Raw genomic sequence first — 19,238 nt, 5'->3', positions numbered from 1 at the left:
ATGAATCACCACATTCCCCTCTCTCACACCCGTAAGGGATAATCCTTCAGGCTAAATGACTGAACAAGCTAAAGTTTTGTTATTTTCACTGTGAAGCAATCACTCCGTCTCATTTAGGATTACGGATTTGTCCCCTTCTGAACTCTTGTTTTGCTTCATCTTCAGCTTGTATGTCCACTTTTCAGTTTAATGGGCATTATTCTTGGTGTTGTAATGGTTTTAAGGCTCCAGTGCTCTGAACTTTGCACTTGTTGTTTGAGACAGGTTGTACAAATCCCCATGCTAACCTCAATTTGAACGTCCCTGGAAAAGTCTTGGCAATGTCTGAAAAGTAAAACCCTTTGGAGGACGTTTCTTAACACACTTCTTGATCGGATTCCCCTGCAGTCGAGTGAGGCAAATGAAAGACGAGCCTTAATGAAACGTGATGCAGCTCACAGGAATAAACATAGACTCTTGAAGTGAGGCGGTGCACTGTTTAAAATGTTAAAATCCGCAGAATAAAGCAGCGAAGGGGAGCTGAAAGAATGGGGATAAACACAGGCAGGGCGACAGGTGGGGAAAACAGACAAACTGATAAAATTACACACAGGTGGACAGAATGAAACTGCACAAACAGGAAGTAAAATAAAACATGAAATACACAAAAGGTTAGGTTTGTTTATTTACTGTTTCTGAGTAGCAGAAAACACAAATTTAGTCAAATTCAGCAGACTACCTGAGATATAATGTAAGCTGCAAAGAAATGGCAAAAATAAAATAAAATCATTGACTTTAATTTAATTAAAAATGCTTATCAACACAGTCTAGGTTAAACTTTTACAATAAAAGCTTCTGGGTTGAAACTAAACCAATATTTAATTGTAGTTTTATCCTAATAGGGTTGGATTATTAGACTGACCCAGCATACAAGGTTCGGTTTTCAACCTAATAAAATGAGTTAAAATGACTTGAATTTAAGCTATTAGATAAATTTTTGGTTTAAAATGGTTCAACAGTCTTTTAAAAAGGAGGTTTTATCGTTCAACCTTCAAAGCGATGTGGAATCAGTCTCCTGCCAAATGTGATAAGAAGTAGATGAATGACAATATCAGTGTGTATCTGATAACCTGAAGAGGGGGTGAAACTGCATCATATGCAACATGCATGGCTTTGTATCAGCGTGGAGTGTTCTTACCTGAGGAATGTGTTGATGTCAGTTTTGGAAACTATAAAGCCTTCAGTTGCAGTTGTTCCGTGAATCAAAACCTGTCTTTCAAAGCTCAAATAGAGCATTTATTTTCAGTTCTTTTCCTGTTTCCTTATGTTGTTGACATTAGAAGGAAATTGGAAAATGATTACGTAACACACCGTAATCCCACACCTGTCTTTGCTTGTAAAAGGATTTAGAAAGAACTGAATTTCAGAAATGATTCAACAACAACAACCCAAACGCCAGTTTCTGACACTTACCAGCTTTTTTCAGAAGGAGGCCATGGTACCATATGGATCATATGGAGCAAAAAGACTTATGTGAGCATAGTGTCCACAGAGGGGGACATTAGGTATATTATTTATAGTAATGCACTATTTGTGTGCTTACTGAACTACTTACTGTATGTGTCCTGCACACACAATTTAAAAAAACTGGAAACTTAGGATCTTGCCTAACTCAACCCCACAAAAAGTACACCACACAAATATTGTCAGCATGTCTGTGAGCCGTGCACATTTGGAACTTACAGGCAGCCAGTGGGGGTAAAACTGGGCGAAAATTCATCTGAAAAAAAAAAGGTTCTTGGAACTGTATTTGAGCTTTATTTACCTCTTACTTTTATTAGCAGTCAAACATGAGGAAATAAATGGTCCAGGTCAAAACTAACAAACCCAAGTGTGTTTCTGTGGAAATGCAGCCCAGTAAACCTGTAACCATGGACAAGGTACACGAGCACATTTCATTATTTCCCCTCCAGGCTGGTCAAGTTGATCTGAACCAGCCCCTTGTACCTCTTGCTCTGGGGAAACACTTTTTTTAGTAAGTGCTGAGAGATGTTTGGTCAGTCTGTTTGTTGATTGTGCACTCTGGAACCCCACAAGGCTTTGCTAAAGGTTAGAGGTCTCCCAGATTGAGCTGCTGAAAGTGACCACTGGCCCCAAAATACAGACGGCACAAAGCCCGCGTTGTTATCGAGGTGGTACGCTGAAAGTGGAGCCAGCGTGTTGGACTGTGACATGCCGCAGCACAGCCTGGCAGTCTTCGCCCTCAAACCATAGCAAATAAACACAAGCAGCTACACAAACAACTTGGATGGGGCCAGGAAAACCCATGCGCAGCCTGCTACTAAAGAGGGGCATCTAAGTATAGAGGGTTTGTTGGGGCTGGTGTTGCGACATAGCTTTTACAGGGAGTTGTTTCCAGATCTGTTAGGAGAGCAAAAATGGACTGTTTGGCACTCATAAAGAAGCTACAGTATGTTCTCATTTCAGAACTAAAAGCGACAGTTCACACCTTTTGAAGTGAGGTTTTGTAGAAAGCTTATGAGCAATTAATATCTTACCTGTTGCAGAGAGCTCAGTGAAGGACCTCAGTTTGTAGAAATATAGTTTAATTCTGACTGGATTGATGAGCTAATGGCTAGTCTGAGCAAGACTAAAGTGGAATCTTAAAGCAACACTAGTCTCAAAAAATATTATAGTTTAAATAAAAAAGCAAATTTCACACAGCTGTCAGATTTGTACGACACAATTATTTACATACGATGTAATGGCGCAGCTCAGTGCAGCCTGGGGTACTTTCAGAATAACCATGAAAATGACAGTGGTATAAAGGTTTATATAAAAGGCATCTAAATTAAATGATAAGACAGTTTTGGAGATTTCAATCTTTTTAGGACAGCAGCCATCTACTTTGGTCTTGGCCACACAAACAGTTTTTTTTTATCTCTTACCATTTACTGTAATCCCAACAGCAACTCTTTTTTTTGAATTAAAGCAATCTCGTTGTTATTCGTCCACATAATGAGTAAACAGATGTGGGACAAAACCGCCGTATAATCAGCTGGAAATGTGGAGCTCAGGTCTGTATGGACTCTGACTGTTTCTCCCTGATTTAAAGTGACATTTCCTTCAGACGGCAAGCTTTTCTTCCATTAAAGAGATAAAACTCTTCTCTCTTTGCTCCTCGTCACTTCTGTTCACATCTGCTTGCTTGCTTGCAATTTTCCGGCCCGAAAATTGAAAATAAAATTAAAATAGGAGTGATCAGCATGCCCCTCCTATATCGTGGCTTGTCAATCCTGACCCATTAAACTCCAGCCTTCAAGAAAGATACCTTTTACAAGTTTTCATCACATCTAATCTGACTCCTTTTTAAAGTTTACATGAACCTAATCTTTCCACATCTCATCGGTCTCTCTGTGCAGTTTAACTGTGTCCCATCGCTGCAAGTCAACTCATGTTCTCCTTCCCATCTCTTCAGTATTATCTCAGAAGGGCATGAGATTCTTTGTGTCCCACAACAGGATGTTACACAACATATGTAACTCGATGATTGGTGTGTTGTGGCAGTGAAATAATACAGTGGAGCTATTTTCTCCATTATCGTTAATGCTTTTTGAAGAAAAAAAACTGGGCTCATTAGTTGTTCTTATGTAATTACACAGCTGCTGAGAGCAATAAAATGGCCAATGAATAAAGGCAAGTTAAAAGTACATGAGGTCGCCGCTGATTTGATTTATAAAAATTCTAACTCAAATTGTTCTTGGGTTGTTTTCGAACTTGGCTTTGCTCAGATCTCTAAACTGTGAACACAGCTGAACCAAACTCAGGAAGTTTGATTTATGTTTCCATCAGTGGAGGACAGTGAACTTAATCAATTCACTTAAGTATTTAGGCGCAGCTTTGAGATAATCTTCTTCACATGAGGGCTTCCTGCGCAGTAAAATACTGACGGCAGTAAAGCTGAATAATAAGTTCTGTACTTTTGCCACAGCTTGTGTGTATATGGGACTCAAACAAAGACTTCCTGAAAACGATGGACATTATTGAACCAAAATAAAACAAACTGACTTAAAAACAGGAATTCAGAAAGAAAATAGCTGAAAACATTTTAATGCAGCAAACTTTTGATTATTCAAGCTTATTGTGACATTATTATTCAGGGTTTTTGCTCAACTCAGATGTTTCCATTGTGGTGTTATGACACTTATTTGAGAAGAAAAAAAGAATACCACTGGTTTTAAATGTAAGGGGAACTTTTTAACCCCAGATTTCTCTATTTTGTTCTTTTTTTTATGAAGCCATTTTCCTCTAAGATAAATATAAGTGTGTGTGGTACAACTGGAAGAGCTGTATGTTTTGTTAAAAAAACCCTTGTTTTAATGACTGAGATTAAAACAAGTTAAATCGCTCACTGCACAATTTAAACCTCTGCATAGGTTTATTTGTTTACTTTCACTCGTTTCAGGACATTATCAGTCAGAAAGTGGCATGGTTTTGCAAAACAATTCACGCCGCTGCCCTTCGTCGCATGTTTCTTCAAAAGCGTGTCCACGATCTCAGTAATCAGCTAAACTGTGACATTTCGTCGATGTTCAAAACATATGATGTTTACATTCCTTTTGGTGTCAGCATGAAGGAGGCAGTCATGCAACATTTAAAACATAGTAAATGGTAAAAACATCATGAGGTCCTAAAACTTTAATTATACAGGAACAAATAATCAAACAAATAAATAAGGGTTGCACTGTTTATGTTGCTTGCTTTGGTCTTTGTAATATCAACACAGTTCATTTCAGTATCGCAGTATCTACAGTAACTAAACGGGAGAGAGGGACATCTCTGTTTGTTGTTCCTCATATCCATCAATCAGTCAATCAACCAGCCAATATTTGTATTGTGCTTTTCAAGCTTGAGGTGACAGAGAGGCAAAATAAATAAATAGAATAAAAAAAATACAATAAAACAGAACAAAGACAAAAACAATTACAAGGTAAAAACAACTAAACAAAAAAAACAACAACCTCAAATCAAGTATATATAAACAAAACAAAAAGTAAAAGTTAGATTAAAAGGATTAGTTTAAAGTTTAGTCATAATCATCACATTAATAAAATAGATATATGGTTTCCTAATATTGCACATTTATAGAGTTCCCAAGTAAATAATAAAATATAAAACTTGTCAAACTATTCCTGAAACTACTAATCCCACAATCCCAAGTGATATCACTCAGAAATAGGTCAATATTCTGACCCGTTTCTTTGTTTTGGCATCATGTGCTGATCTTATGACAAACTGTCCAGCAGCCTTTAGTGGTGTATTAACCTCTGACCATCAGGTGACTGAAAATGGGTCACAATCAGAAAATGAGGTCATTAATGATACAGTGCGGGTGATATCAGGTAAATGGGTAAACAACAGCCTAATGAAAAGATGCAATCAGCCGTGCTGATTGTGGCTAGAGCAGTAATTTAAGGCTTTGTGTATGAAGTGAGTCACGTGAAAAACGAGTCGGTGTGATGAGATGAATCGAGGTGCGAGTTGTGAAATCATCACATATCAAAGGATTGCAACATATGACTTACACATGCAGGAGCCAGATAGAAGATGTGTCACAACCCTGCTCCACCCTTTTCCTTCAGCTTTATTTGAACATCTGTTGGTTTTTACCTCAGAGAAACTCTTCAGCTGTCAAACGAAATCAAAAGCACTCCAGACCATTTTCGAACACCATGTGTGTCCTGCAGTTGGAAAGAATAACCTTTTTTTTTTTTGTTCTTCTAAGGAAAGACCAAGTTCATCTGAAGGAAGTGACAATAATTATAGATTCAGCCTTCCTAGATTTATGTTGATGAACCCAGAAGAAAACTACAGATTACAGCTGGTTATAAATGACAGATTTGTTCCTGCAGAACACAAACCACATGGTGTTGTTCACGTTGGTCTCTTATGACAAACCACTTACCAGAATGACAATCCAAATGACAAAAGTCTGAAAACACCACAATGTTGAAACAAGTACGTTTTATTTTAAATCCTGAATGGACTTGGGTTTTGGACCACCACAGCTAGGAGGCATAAAACTTTTTCTTTTCTTGAACATGAGCAGGACACACAAGGTGTTTGAAAATGGCTCGGAGTGCTTTTGAAGAGTTTCCCTAAAAGATGAAAAGAGTTATCAGTCATATCAGAGAAGTCTTTCAATACCTGTTGCATTAGTGACTAATAGGCAGCACCTGTCGGTCGCTTAGTCAAACAAAATCCCCAGTGATTTCTCAGAATAGGATGATTTATCACACAGGTTGTCTAATGAGTCACTTGATTGGGTTAAGAAGTTTCACACTTTAATCCAAGACAGAAACTGCTGAGATCAGATAAAACATTTTTCTTAGGTAACAAAGAAAACTAGTTGATTTGAGATAACAATTTCATAATGTTGTACATACAGTAACTGCAATAAAAGGATACATAGCAAGTACATGAATGAATGAAAATTAATTAAATACTGACTTAAAAATCAAAAAGTTTATTTTTTTTTTACCTAGGACTTTACTGAACAATATAATAAAAAATAATGAAACAGGACATAAATACACAGTATAAATTAAAAGCCTAGCATTCCTTGAAGAAATGCTGTGGCGGCCATCAGTTATAATGATTATTTTCTGATTTTCATGAAAAACCGTCTGAGTCACAAGATATTTTGCTAACACAACAAACAAAGAAATACACAAGACACAGGCAGAAATGAAATAAATCAAACTGTCAGAAGAGGATACGAGTCTTAACTTTTTACAAGTTTTCCACTTTTTTACAATTTTAATCCAGCAGTTGTACCTGACCAATTATACCTGAAGTTTGTGTTTTCAAAAAAATGAGTGAGCTTTTTATGGCTGAATATTCATATGTCAGAATTAAGTGGCTTAAACGAACTAAACAAACAAAGAAAGCAAAAACAATTTTCTAAAAATGCTCGGGTGGACATAAAATGAATTTTAAAAAAGACTACAGTTTAACACTAGCGGCGCCTTCTCCATTTCCGGGTGTGACGCTAACCGGAAATGACGACAGCAGCTTGTTTAACTTTTTGCTATGCAGAAATAATTTCGCTTTAGTAACATCTCTGGCATCCCCAACTTCACAGACGTCATATAAATGAAAGGTTCCTGGAGGCATTCACCTTTGAGGGAGTTATTTGAGTCAACAGAGGACGAGTTTGACCTCCCATGCCGTGATGCACTTCCTTTTTGCCATCTTGTGGAGGGGCTGAGCGGCAGGCAGGAGTTAGCTCCCCGTTAGCTCACCGCCGCTGTGATAAAGTGGTTTTCTGTCAGCCGACTGCCAAAACTGAGCTACCCACACGACCACAGGCAAGCCACGCCGATTTGGAGACAGCCCCCTTTCGTCTTCTGCTGGAGTATGTTTTATTTTTCGAAAAGCTGCTGAGTTTGTTTACATCACGATGGCGCATATGCTCCTCCAGAAGCAAGGGAAACTAGCCGACACCAGCTACCCGTGCTAATTTGGTGAGACATTTATTTTGCTCCTGAGAGACCGCCTCGGACTAAAATTAAGATGAACAGCGTGGACGTGTGCGGTGACGGTACGTGTCTTTGTCTCGTTTCTCAGCTGTGAATTGCTTCGCGAAGACATTCAAGTTCAGCGTTTCATCTGGACGGACGTCAGCCGAATCTCGGAACAATGTCGAAAATCGCAGGGAAGAAGAGAAGTTGTTTCGAGATCACGAGTGTCACGCCGGCTCAGGTGGCTGCGAGCTGCATCCCCGACGACACCGAGAGCCTGGACGACCTGGACGAGTCCCGGGCTGAGGACGTGTCATCGGAGATGCCCGACGTGTCTCGGGTCGAGCAGGGTGTGTGTGGCAGGAGCTCGCCAGAGGAAGCCCTCAACAATGGCGGAGACCACCAGGAGGGACAGCTGCCTAACACAGGTCCTGTAAACGGGGGGCTTTGTTATAAAAGTGCACCGACTGGTCGTGTCACTCCGCACAGTGTGGGGGGAAATGTCCCTGCTTCGGCTACAGCTCAGCCTTTTGTCCCGAGCTCCAACACGGTCCCTGCTGCCTCCACCAGTGTGGCTCCCAGCAGTAGCTGCAGTTCCCGGTTTAGGGTCATCAAACTTGACCACGGTACTGGAGAGCCCTTCAGACGGGGCAGATGGACGTGTACTGAGTTCTACGAGAAAGATTCAGACTCGAGCGGTAATCGAACTGTGGACAGCATAAAGCCGACTGTAACGCTCGATCAAAGTATAGACCGGGACAGTGGGTTAGGAGCCACTATTACGTCTATAGTCAGCAACAGTGCTTTCGCTGCACAGGCTTTTGAGAACTCCACCGATAGTGGCTACTCTGTCTCTGCAGGACATCCCACCCACTCCCACACTTCTGATCCTCCGCAGCAAGGCTACGTCTCATCTCCTCAGGTTGGGAATGGAGCAAGTGCCTTCCAGCCCCCGGGGTTTACAGCTACAGCACCACAGCAAACCAAACAGGCTCAGGTCAACATGCAGCCCGTTAATCCCCAAACCTTCCTCTCCAACAGCCTCAACGGTGTCCACCAAGGTGTCAATATACCCCCTGCCTCACAGTCCCAGCAGTTTGCTTATTCTAACCATCCCACTGGCTTCTCCACGGCCCACCCAGATTATCATCAGCAGCACTTTGGCTTGAACATAACATCCTCCCCTGGGGGGTCTTCGGCTAGCCAGGTATCCTCGCCTTCATTTACACCTACTGGTCCGGGAACACAGGGGCTGCTTGGAGAAGCGGTCTCAGCCCAGGGCATCGGCCAACAACAGATGTCCCTGTCCTCGATCCTTCCAGGAAACACACAGCAGCAGCCTGTCAACCAGACGCAGCCTTTGGGAGGGTTAGGCATTGCCCCCGCGCCCTCCGCAACCACCACTTCCTCCCACATTAGTGGGCAGAACGTGCCTGCCGCAGTGCCCAGTACAACCAACATACCTCTGGGTGTGTTGAGACAGGTGCCCAGCACAGGAGGACATGTCCAGCTCCAAGGAGCTCATGGGGGAACCACAACAGGCCTTCACTCTGGCTTCAGTAACCAGGCAGAAGATAGTAGGCAGAACTCTGATGTCCTACCTCACCAAAGTGCCGGTGCAGTACCTGGGATCGATGGTGTAAAGTCTCCTGTTAGCGAGGGTCTCAACCTGCCCACCCCCACTGTCAACAGCCTTTTTAACATCCATATACCCCTGGATGAGGATGAAGACAGGTAGGAGGTTATAATGCAGAAATTACTATTGAGAATTCACCCATCCGATCGGCATAACAGTGTTACAAAATGAACGTCTCTTTTTCTGAGCAGGTCAAGAGAAATAAGTTGATGTGCAGTTGCGTTAGACTGATGAAGGTGTTAAGAATGCATTTGGACGTTTGCCCTCATACTAAACAGTCTTCTGCATGAGACATCTGTGGCGAGTGCCTCTCCCTTCAACATTGCCCACATAAAACAGCTGAAACTATGTGGTTTTACTCGAAAGATGGTAACGCGAAGGATCTTCCCCATTGACTGGATTTTATGTGCAGTTTTACAGGAGTCGGATCCTAGAATTAGAAGTGTAAAAAGCAAAAGAAAGCTGTTAAACAGGAAGAATTGTCTGGTTTTGTCATGAATGAGCAATACACACAGCATTGGACAGTTTAGTTCCACACCTCTACAACAAACGTCTATTCAAATACAGAGGGTGTTTGGACTTCTTGGCTTTAAAGAAGCCCTTGGATTGGCTACAAGACACAAACTAGCTGGCTTTTGTTGCTGAGAAGGGAATAAATCCCCAAACATAAAGAGGCTGGTTTTTATTCTTCATGTAGGAGACGTGGTTAACATATTTGCACTGGGCAGTTTTCCCAGACCTCCAACTTTAAACCTCATAAATACAGACTCGCCTATGGTGCTCGCCTAATGTACACACTCTGGTTTAGGCTGTCAAATGGCCCTCACAGAGCTCGGGCTGAAATGTTGCAACACTCAAGCAGCGAGCAGTGCTGCTGGAGTCTAGGCGATGTTTGAGCCAAGAATAACCTGAATGAGAACTGGCGTCCAAGCACGTGCGTAGTCTGGTCCTGTATTTATGCAGGCCTCTGTGTTTGTCAGTGTGCTTTGTTCTGCGCTTGTTGCATACGATCCAGACAGTAATTTAATTTAAGGAGGCCGAGCTCAGATTTTTATTTTTTTATTGTCTTTACACACTATGTTCTCCCACCATAGCAGTAATTATTTTGGTCTAATCATCCCCATTTTGTGATAGGAAATAGCCAGTGCTCGTTTTCATGTCCACTCCTCGGGGTGAGGGTGTGTTTGTGTAGGTTTTAGTTTTGTAAGTGACATAAATCCACGACTGTCTGCGCGTTCTTTGAAGATTCTGGTAGCAGGACGGGCAGGCAGCACTTATACACCTACATCACACACACGCACACACCTGCAGCAACAATAGCTGGCCTGTAATCCACTCTGTGGCAACAGTGACATGACCAGACTGCATCAGCAGGACGCTGGCTGCCTTCTGCTCCTGCCCTCAGACCCAAAGCCTGAAGAGGCCTGTCAGTGTTGAAGCATAAGCTTAACTCAGTATTGACTTTCTGTCCACCAGTGAAAAGCAACTCTTCTTCTTCTTCCCTGTGTTCTACCTTATTTGTCTTTTAAGCTGTAAATCAGCTCGACTTAAACCACCTCAGCAGAATCACAGTAACATATTTACCATTATCAAGATGGAACTGTGTTTCATGCATTTGAGGTTATTTTATGTAAGAGACTGAGTCTCCTGAAAGTTCTTCTCTGTTTTCGTTCAGTTTTTTAGTTTGTTAGCTATTTATGTTATAGTAAAAAAGTCTGAACAAATGGTTTTTGCTGACTGTAACACTTGTGCTGGAGATTTATTTTTTCCAGTGTTTGATACGTAGGCCATTTTCTAAACCCTGTAATCCCAAAAAGTAGTAAAACTTTTAGTAATAATAATGATAATCTTATTTGCAGATTGTGGCAGGAAGTGGCCAGTTTTGAATATCACCTTAACTTTGCAAACTTTTAATAATTCTCTTATAGCTGTTCTTTAAATCCTAGACATATCTTGCCTTATCTTCCCTTTGTTGTAGATGGTTTCTGTATTTTTGTAACTTTTTTTATGAAGAAATCCCTATGGATTATGGTAAACCTCAAAATTTGAAGCAAGCTTTTGGAACCCAAAGGCAAGTTGGCAGCCTTGGCCTTAATTTTAACTTCATTCAGCTGTAATTAAAATGCCTTGTTAAGTCAAAACCTTTTAGTAAATGGGTTTCAGGACTAAACATATATCAGTGAACACACCCGTACATGACTTGACATGGATTTTAAAACTTTCTCCTCTCCTTGGCATAGGAGCATTGTTCCGCGTACAAATTCAGTCTCTCTGAGGGATCTGCTCCGAGTTGCATTGTTCTGTTTTGAATTAAGAGTTCATCACAAAAGTGGAACAATGCGTTGTGGGGGTGGAGTTGTGAGATAACAATGATTTCCCTTCAGCTTGAAATGGTTAGCGTTTGTGCTCTGCGCACCCTGTTGCTGCCAAGCGAAGTGATGAAGCGATGAAGCTGCCTCAGGGACAAATGGGTTTGCATTAATTGGATCACTTGGCCTCCAGTTTGATTCCTTTTCCCTGGGCAGACCACCCTCCACTTCACTGCCTCACTGAGAAATGATGATTATTATTTCAGAAGTGATTATTTTCTCAAGTAGCCCAACAGTGATGCCTCACTTATACAGTAGGAAAAACAACTTGCAGGTGATTTAAGACAAATTAGTCTCTTTTACTTTAGAGACAAATGAGTTCAGTAGTTACTCCATAATGTATGAACAATTTATTATATTATATTTATGGATAATTAATCATTGATAAATTGTGCATCTGTTCTATATTAATCAAACAAGGATATGACATGTTTTGTGTACATATTTGAGTCTTACTGATGTTTTACTGAACACTTAATATTTCCGAGGCTTCATGCTTTGTTGGCTGCTTTTATCTCGAGGCACTTTTTTTTCCCCTCCTGTGACCTTTTTCTTTAACTAAAGTACAAAATCTTCCCAACACTAATGGGGGAAAAAAAAATCACCTTGATTTTGACATGTTCCAAGCTGCTGTAGCACGTGAATTTTAAGCTTTTATGATTATCGGGTAGATTGCAGTTATAATTGTTTTCACCTGTAGGCTTATTTTTTCTTTTAAATTACTTGTATCTTTCACTACCTGTACATGACTGAAGTGCCAATATTCTGTTAATGGAATATACCAGTTTAAAAATAATATAATGTGACACAAATATACTGGTTTTAGTTGAAATTTATCTTTAGGATGTAGAGTCCTACGAAATCCAACACTAGCTTAGGCAGTTCTTGTCCTGCTACAAAGCTGAAATCATGATGGAGTTTTCTTTTTGTTTTAGAAAAAGCTGTAATCCTCGTGTTGGAAACATTCATCTGCGTCATTTTTCAGGACTCAGACAAATGACTAATATGGTCATTTAAGATAGGAGGACTTCACAATGGCTCTAATATCTTGTGAACACATAGCTTTAGTCACCAAAGCCTTTATCACTCATGATTTTGGGACACTGGCAAACAATTTAAGAGCACACCACAATAGATGGTTGCGCTACCTTAGTTTGATTAGCGTGAATAAGCATCGGTGAGCCACACTTTACATTGAGTTTGTGCAATCTGTGTGGAAAAACTAAAGAAGACTTGGATTAAATTTGCCCTTTAAGAATTTTATATTTATCTATTGGTAGTTTTGTGTCATAAAAGCAGCTCTGAAAAGCCGCCTACACATTCATTTTATTTGATTGTTTTGAAGTCAAACAGGGCACAGCGACATGGCATGCAGTGACAAAGGGTTAGGAAATGTGGGACAGAGTAAAAGTTTTTTTTTTTTATCTCTCTATGGTGGTTTTAAACCAACGACACTGTAGTCAAAAGCATGTAAATTTGTTTCCGGTACATGAAGAGATTGCTCTTTTCATCAGCAAACAATTCAATGAACTCTGGTCAACTACAGGAATTAGACCAGCTGCAAAATATGCAGAACTCCTCTGACTTATCAGATAGCTCGCGTTTGACATCACCGCTGGGTTGTGGAAACTTAAATAGAAAATAGTCTTCCGCAGTTTCAGTGTTAATAAACTCTCCTGAAACTGTTGGCGAAGTGAGTGGGATTTCCTACTGCTGGAAATTATGAATTGTTGAAACCACGGTCCCTCTTTAGCTGTTCAGAAAACCATGCGATCCAGCTGATGGGTACTAATTAAAGTTCTGATTCAGGTGAACAATAAAAAGCCAGGGTTTTAAAGCTGACAGGAGTCTTTTTAAAAACAGGTGCCAGCAAAAATTAGCTACTGGATTGACTTAAAGATTAGTTGGAGCTTAGTAAGTGTCTTTATTCTTAAGCGTTAATGAGTCTTCACTGACTATAATCTTTTTCAAAGGCAGTATTTTACTTGTCAGATGAGTGAATGGCTTGAAGGACTGAGGAGAAAACTTTGGTACATTTTGTCCTAACTAAACCACTTTTTCCCTCTGTGGATGTATGAAGGTGCATTAAGACCTGTTTGGCATCACTTTGATGCTATGACCCGAGGCCCAGCTTAAAGGTTCCTACCATGTTACATTTGTTCAGCCCTAAATTTGGGGCAAATGCAGATTTGTATTTTTTGTATGGTTTTCAAGAACAAATTGTGCTGTGCTAGTATGAGGATTTTCCAATCGTTATTATCCCAAACAAGGCGTGTTTTTTTTTTTTTTTTTTTAATCTGCTGCACACATTGGCGTGAGAAACCTTAGTTTGAAATATCACTCCACCCTGAGCTTCTAAAGACATTTTACTTAAATAAATTTGTATTTTTTATATAAGCTATAAGCTTTGTTACTGTTACATCATCTCTATAGCATTCAAAGAAGTTCATCTTTTAATCATGCAAGCCAGATTTTGGTTACTGTGTTTCATAAGCAGCGTAATCTTCACCACCTAACACCATAGGATGCTTATCTTTGTTTGGCGCCTGAACAATCTGTGTACCACTACTGCAGGAAAGAGTGCATCAGGGTGGTTACTGTCAGCACTGAGTGGTCGCTGTGTTTTGTTGTGGACACCAAGGCCGAGGTGGACGAGTCATCATCTTCTGTTGCTTTTGAAGTGGATGAAACTTCAGATTCATCCACAAGTTCTCGGAGCTCAGTTTGGTGAATCTAGCTTGTTTATCTCTGTGATTCTTACAATTTCAATCCCAAAAAACACCCTTTAATGAAATTAAGTATTCCCAAGCCACACCATTATCACTGTGTTGGAAAAAAATTGTTCAAATTGAAATATTATTCATGCATTATTGCTGTTTCACTGAGTCGGATCATTGGGCCTGACCTTCTCCCGTCTCTCATAATTGTCAGTCTCTTCACCAAACATTTTTGTTTTCATGTCACATTGTGTTTTCTTGTTTAAGTATTTAAGGAAGCTGCTTTTTATTAGAGGCCTCAGTTTGTACTAGGACTGTTCTTTGCTTTAAGCTTGTAGAAAAAAGAAAAAAAATAGGTGTTGAGCAATCGGCAACATTTTTTATGGCTGACCAGATTTGGCTGCTATTAATTATGTCTACTGGAACTGCCCTTGTAGTGTTCATTCCTGGTTTCCAACTATTTTGTTGGTCAAGAGAATAAATTTGTTTTTTAACAATTATCTTTTTTTTTCATTTAGTGGTACACAGAAGTATTTGAGTTTAAAACTTGTTGACATTTATTTTTTTAAAACTTATTTTTAAAAGATTTGGAGAGTTAAAGTAGCTGAATAAGTTGGCGTTGCAGGACACATTGTGTTATTTTCTGCATGATGTCAGCTTCTGATTAGTGTGACACCGCTGATGCCAGTAAACAACTGTGCCCCGTTCAGTCTGTTACATCTAACTTGGTTTGGGCTGGAAACAAGGCAATTGAATTACCTACAGATTCTGTCGTATGTTGTTTTTAAAAATGGGGGAAAAATATCGGCGATTGTTCTTTTTCCAAATGTTCTCATTAAAAAAAAAAGAACAGGTTGAGCCTCTCGTTCGAGTTGTTTGCAGTACGTCAAGTTTGTACAACTCATTCACAAAAGAGTCCCTGTGAGCCAAAGAACAACCTGTTGACTGTACCTTGGTTCTGTTTTTTGCTCGCTGCATGGTTACAGGGAGCGATGTGACTCTCATTGGATGTTCAATGATTTACACTTGAGATATTAACAGTTTGTTATTGATTGTTTGATCACTGGCCGACATCTGACTGAGCAGGAATCCAGGAAGTTGCACATCAGATCCACCTAAACATTTTTAAGCTTCACTTTTTGAATATTTCCATTCAGCAAGCAGCGCTCACTGGCATCTTGTGTGATATTTGCTTTTGCCCGTCTGGATTTTTGTCCCAGGTTAATTTCATGCAATAAATACCAGAAAAGCAAAGCCAGTTTAATGCAACATGCAAATACAGCTAACCAGTAATGTTGACTTTTTCGCTGACAGAAGAAAAAAGTTCCTGTTGTGACTAATATTCCAAGAGTGAATTATTGCTGATTTTTGTTGCATCTAATCCGTGAGTCAGTGTGCAGCATGTTCAGGCAGGAGTGGCTGTTCCATTTTGCAAAATTTATGTTAATTTAATATTTCTTTAAGGATGAATTTACATTTAATTTATAGACAAACTGATTCATGCAAATTTAAACCATACCAAATTTCTCCTGACCAGAACATTGTTACATTATTTATTTATTTATTTTTTCAGTTTGACATTGGTCTTATATTAAGATTAAAGAGAACTGAGCACATTTCAGCTGAATACCTAGTTTGATCTTTGACTTCTCATTAGAAAGCAGCTTGTTTTATAGAAAAGTCAGTAATTTAATGTGCAGAAAACATCAAGTTTGAAAACTTCATGTTGTTGTGCTTTTTTTAAAGTTGTGATTGTCTTTGCACTGAACTTTTGAAAGTAAAATTAGATACAAGGCCAAAAAACCCCCTACTTTTACTCTTTGGTTAGATGAAACTCACACTGACTTTACTGGCATTACAACTGAAGTGTAACCTTTTTTTGACATCTAAAGTCCTTTAAAGTCCACTTCCTCAAAACTCATCTCACTTATTTCCGATTTTTATTTATTTATTTTTTACTCTGTGGGTTTACCGTCAACTAGATATGCTGATGCAAAATGAAGGAAGTGAAAGAGAGAAAAGTTATTCAAAGTCTATTCTTGGACTGTTTCTGTGAAGGGTCAGATGCCACGATTTCAGACATCCACTCTGCATAATGGATACATATTAGTTACTTTTGTTTCTCTTTTTTCCAGTAATGGTCACAAATAGGCATAAAAAATATAGTCAAAGTGCAGAAACAGAGAAAGTTAACATTATTTAGTGCAATTCTGTGATTTTAGGACTATGCTTTTTTTTTAGTAGAGGAAGACCTTTTAAGCTGAGCGCAGATCAGAAGTTTAGGAGGGGAGTTTTGACTGGTTTGTGGCATAAACTGTTAATGTTTGAAAAGCTGCTTTTTAAAAGAAACAAAAGTATAGTTGTGTCGGACTCCCCCAGTGAGAGACATGAGTTGAACAACCAGGTTTCAGAGCCTAGGGCCTCCCGGAGCTCAAGATGTCTGCATTGTGAGTAATGGGGATGTGTGGAAAGCGTGGCAGGCAGCTGCACTTAAGTCATCCATCCTCTTCCCCTGCTTTCCCCTGGACCTCGTCGACTCGTGTAGATCCCTGATGCCCGAGAATCTTCGTCTGTTCTCTGGCTCACTCTGTGTTGTGGTGTGACAGTGTCGGTCTGGATGGAGTTAAAGAAAATACAGAAGAGTTAATTAGAGGTTTCAGGGGCTTCTTATGTTTTGCTTCTTCTTGGAAGCCCTTTTAACACACCAGTTGTGCCATATCGGTGCAGAAAAAGTTGTTGTTGTCAAGCAGCTGCTGTGGCAGATCATACAGACCAAACAGAAGTGTTAAATCTGTATGTAGAATTCACTGACTGTTCAGAGCATTGTGCTCGTGAGTGTTGGCTTTGTACACAGGCTGTCTTGCCTCTGCGGTTCTCTTAATTTTTTACTTTAGAGGCAAATCGTCAACTCATAAGCTTCAACATCTCCGCCCTTAGACAAAAGACACCGAAGTCAAACGATGGCACACCAGTCCTGCCTTCAAGGCAACTTTGTGAGAAGAGCTTTGGTCCGTTGGTGCCCACTAAAACACCAACGGACGACCAAGTGTTTTTTTTTCTACATGTCACAGACAATTTGGGGAAAAAAAATCCAATTTACTTTGTAATTTTAGTTGAATGTCCAAAGAAAATGTTGCATATGATAAAACACCTGTGCACCAAAAAGTAATTGCAAATGAGCCATCATTTTTAAAACTTAAATTAATTTTGATTGACCAATGCAAAGGGTGTTGTATTGTTTTGGTTCTGTATCAATTGCTGCCACTTGTTCTACGTGTACATTTTATTCCAGTTTTAGAGGGAACACTGTACACCATATTGACAAAAAACAAGTTTTTGGTGCCGAAAACCTTAAGAAAGATTGAAGAACATTTGCTCAAGGTCATTTAAAATATTGCAAAAAGGTAATAATAACTTGTCCTTAATATTGCATCTATTTTGCAAGTTGAACCTTACATCCTTACAAGCAAAGTGACTTATGTTGCTTTTTCCTCTTCCCGTCGTCAGTCGAGAAATGTTTAGGTTTTGTAAGAACCTCAGTTTCCTTCTTAGTTTTGATGTCTGCTTTCCTCTTCTGTGAAACCCTACCGCCGTTGTCATCTTCCTCTTCTGTCTCTCAAGTGAAGTTCGTCTGAAGTGTCTCTTGTCGTTGGCGCTGAACCACAGTCTGTCCCTGCACATCCTCCGGTGTGTTACAACGAGCAGGCTTTTGAAAGGAAACGGACGTGAGTCATTGTAGCAGGGTAGACGATAACAGTTTATTCACTGCTTTGAAACGACCGTGTCGAACAAATGGCACATTCTGTTTTACTTTATCAGATCTGATTTGTCACCAGTACTTAAACTCGTCCTTCTTTTTTTTTTTTTTTTTTTTCTCAGAAATAAAAACATTAAGGTTATGTTTACGTGTCCTGGTAACTCAATGAAATTATAGCTCCGCTGGTAACTTTGTTAAACCTTTTACGTCATTCTGTTATGAATCATTTCACAATGGGAGTTCACTGGACTCTCTCTGGAAAAATACTGGCATCTATAAAACCTTAGCCTGTTATTATAATAATCATAAGGCCTTTCCTTTCATTTAAATGGTAGCGTTTGAATTTGTTAGGCTTCTGTAATTTGAGAACCATTTTATCAACCTGGGACAAGTTGACCTCCTGCTCAGCCCTTCGGTGAGGTGGGATGATTACGTCATCCTGATTGTTCACACCGTCATGTCTCTGTACTTGTATCTGAGTCAGCCTTTGTGTTAAAATATTTCAGCAGCATGCCTCTCTGCTGTAAAGGTGTGACCGAACATGGTACTTTATTACTTCTGAGTTTTACTTACTTTGTTTAAACATGTGCATCAAATTTAGTTCTCAGAATTCATTTACAAAAAAATGCTCTGTTATTATTATCATCATTTCTTTTGCGGCTGGCTTTGTGCTCGTCCACAGCGCCTCTTTTGCCATTCCTAGCTCTGCCCCTGTAAGAGGTCAGCCAAAAACCTCCATACCAAACAATGGAAAATATTCAGGCACCACTTCCTGTGCTGTCAATGAATGTACCCCACCAAGCACACAGCAGCTGAGATCAGGAAGGGCATTGCATTGGCATTTTGTCACAGAACTGCTCATTGAAGTGTTTATTTCATGTTTATTAAAAAAAAACGGCAGTATAATTGTAGTACAAAAAAGATAATTTGATAAAAATCAAAGAAAAATGATTATCAATAAGTTTTTACACGGTCTCTTTTGTATTTGGGTTGTATTTTTCTTGTTTAAAGCATAATATATATATTTTCACTTTTCAGACTTTTATTTAAGATAAAAAGAACACAAGTTAATACAAATTTACCACATTTCATATCCATATTCATTGTCATTTTTCTTCTCCAGATAGAACCTTTGCTTTAACTTCCTGCAGCAGATAAGGATTTAGAGCGTGGAAAGTTTACTTTCGGGCAGTAATGTAATGCCCTCATGATACACCCACTGTAGTGTTTGGTATGTAAAAGGAGTTGACTGTGATT

The 19,238-nt window shown here is 39.6% G+C and overlaps 1 protein-coding gene across 1 annotated transcript in view; it reads left to right on the top strand.

Moving 5' to 3' along the window:
• Positions 1 to 7,066: 7,066 nt before the first annotated feature.
• tsc22d2 (TSC22 domain family 2) overlaps positions 7,067 to 19,238 on the top strand; it is a 28,291-nt gene continuing 16,119 nt past the window's right edge. The window contains exons 1-2 of the mRNA XM_017413553.3: positions 7,067 to 7,505; positions 7,609 to 9,236. Coding sequence (XP_017269042.1) covers positions 7,681 to 9,236 — 1,556 coding nt within the window. The 5' untranslated portion in view covers positions 7,067 to 7,505; positions 7,609 to 7,680. The remainder of the gene's footprint in view (positions 7,506 to 7,608; positions 9,237 to 19,238) is intronic.

The sequence above is a fragment of the Kryptolebias marmoratus genome, linkage group LG24 (assembly GCF_001649575.2).
Source record: "Kryptolebias marmoratus isolate JLee-2015 linkage group LG24, ASM164957v2, whole genome shotgun sequence".
Lineage (NCBI taxonomy): Eukaryota > Metazoa > Chordata > Actinopteri > Cyprinodontiformes > Rivulidae > Kryptolebias > Kryptolebias marmoratus.
Note: the sequence above shows the minus strand (reverse complement) of the source record. Positions and strands in the feature narration are given on the sequence as shown.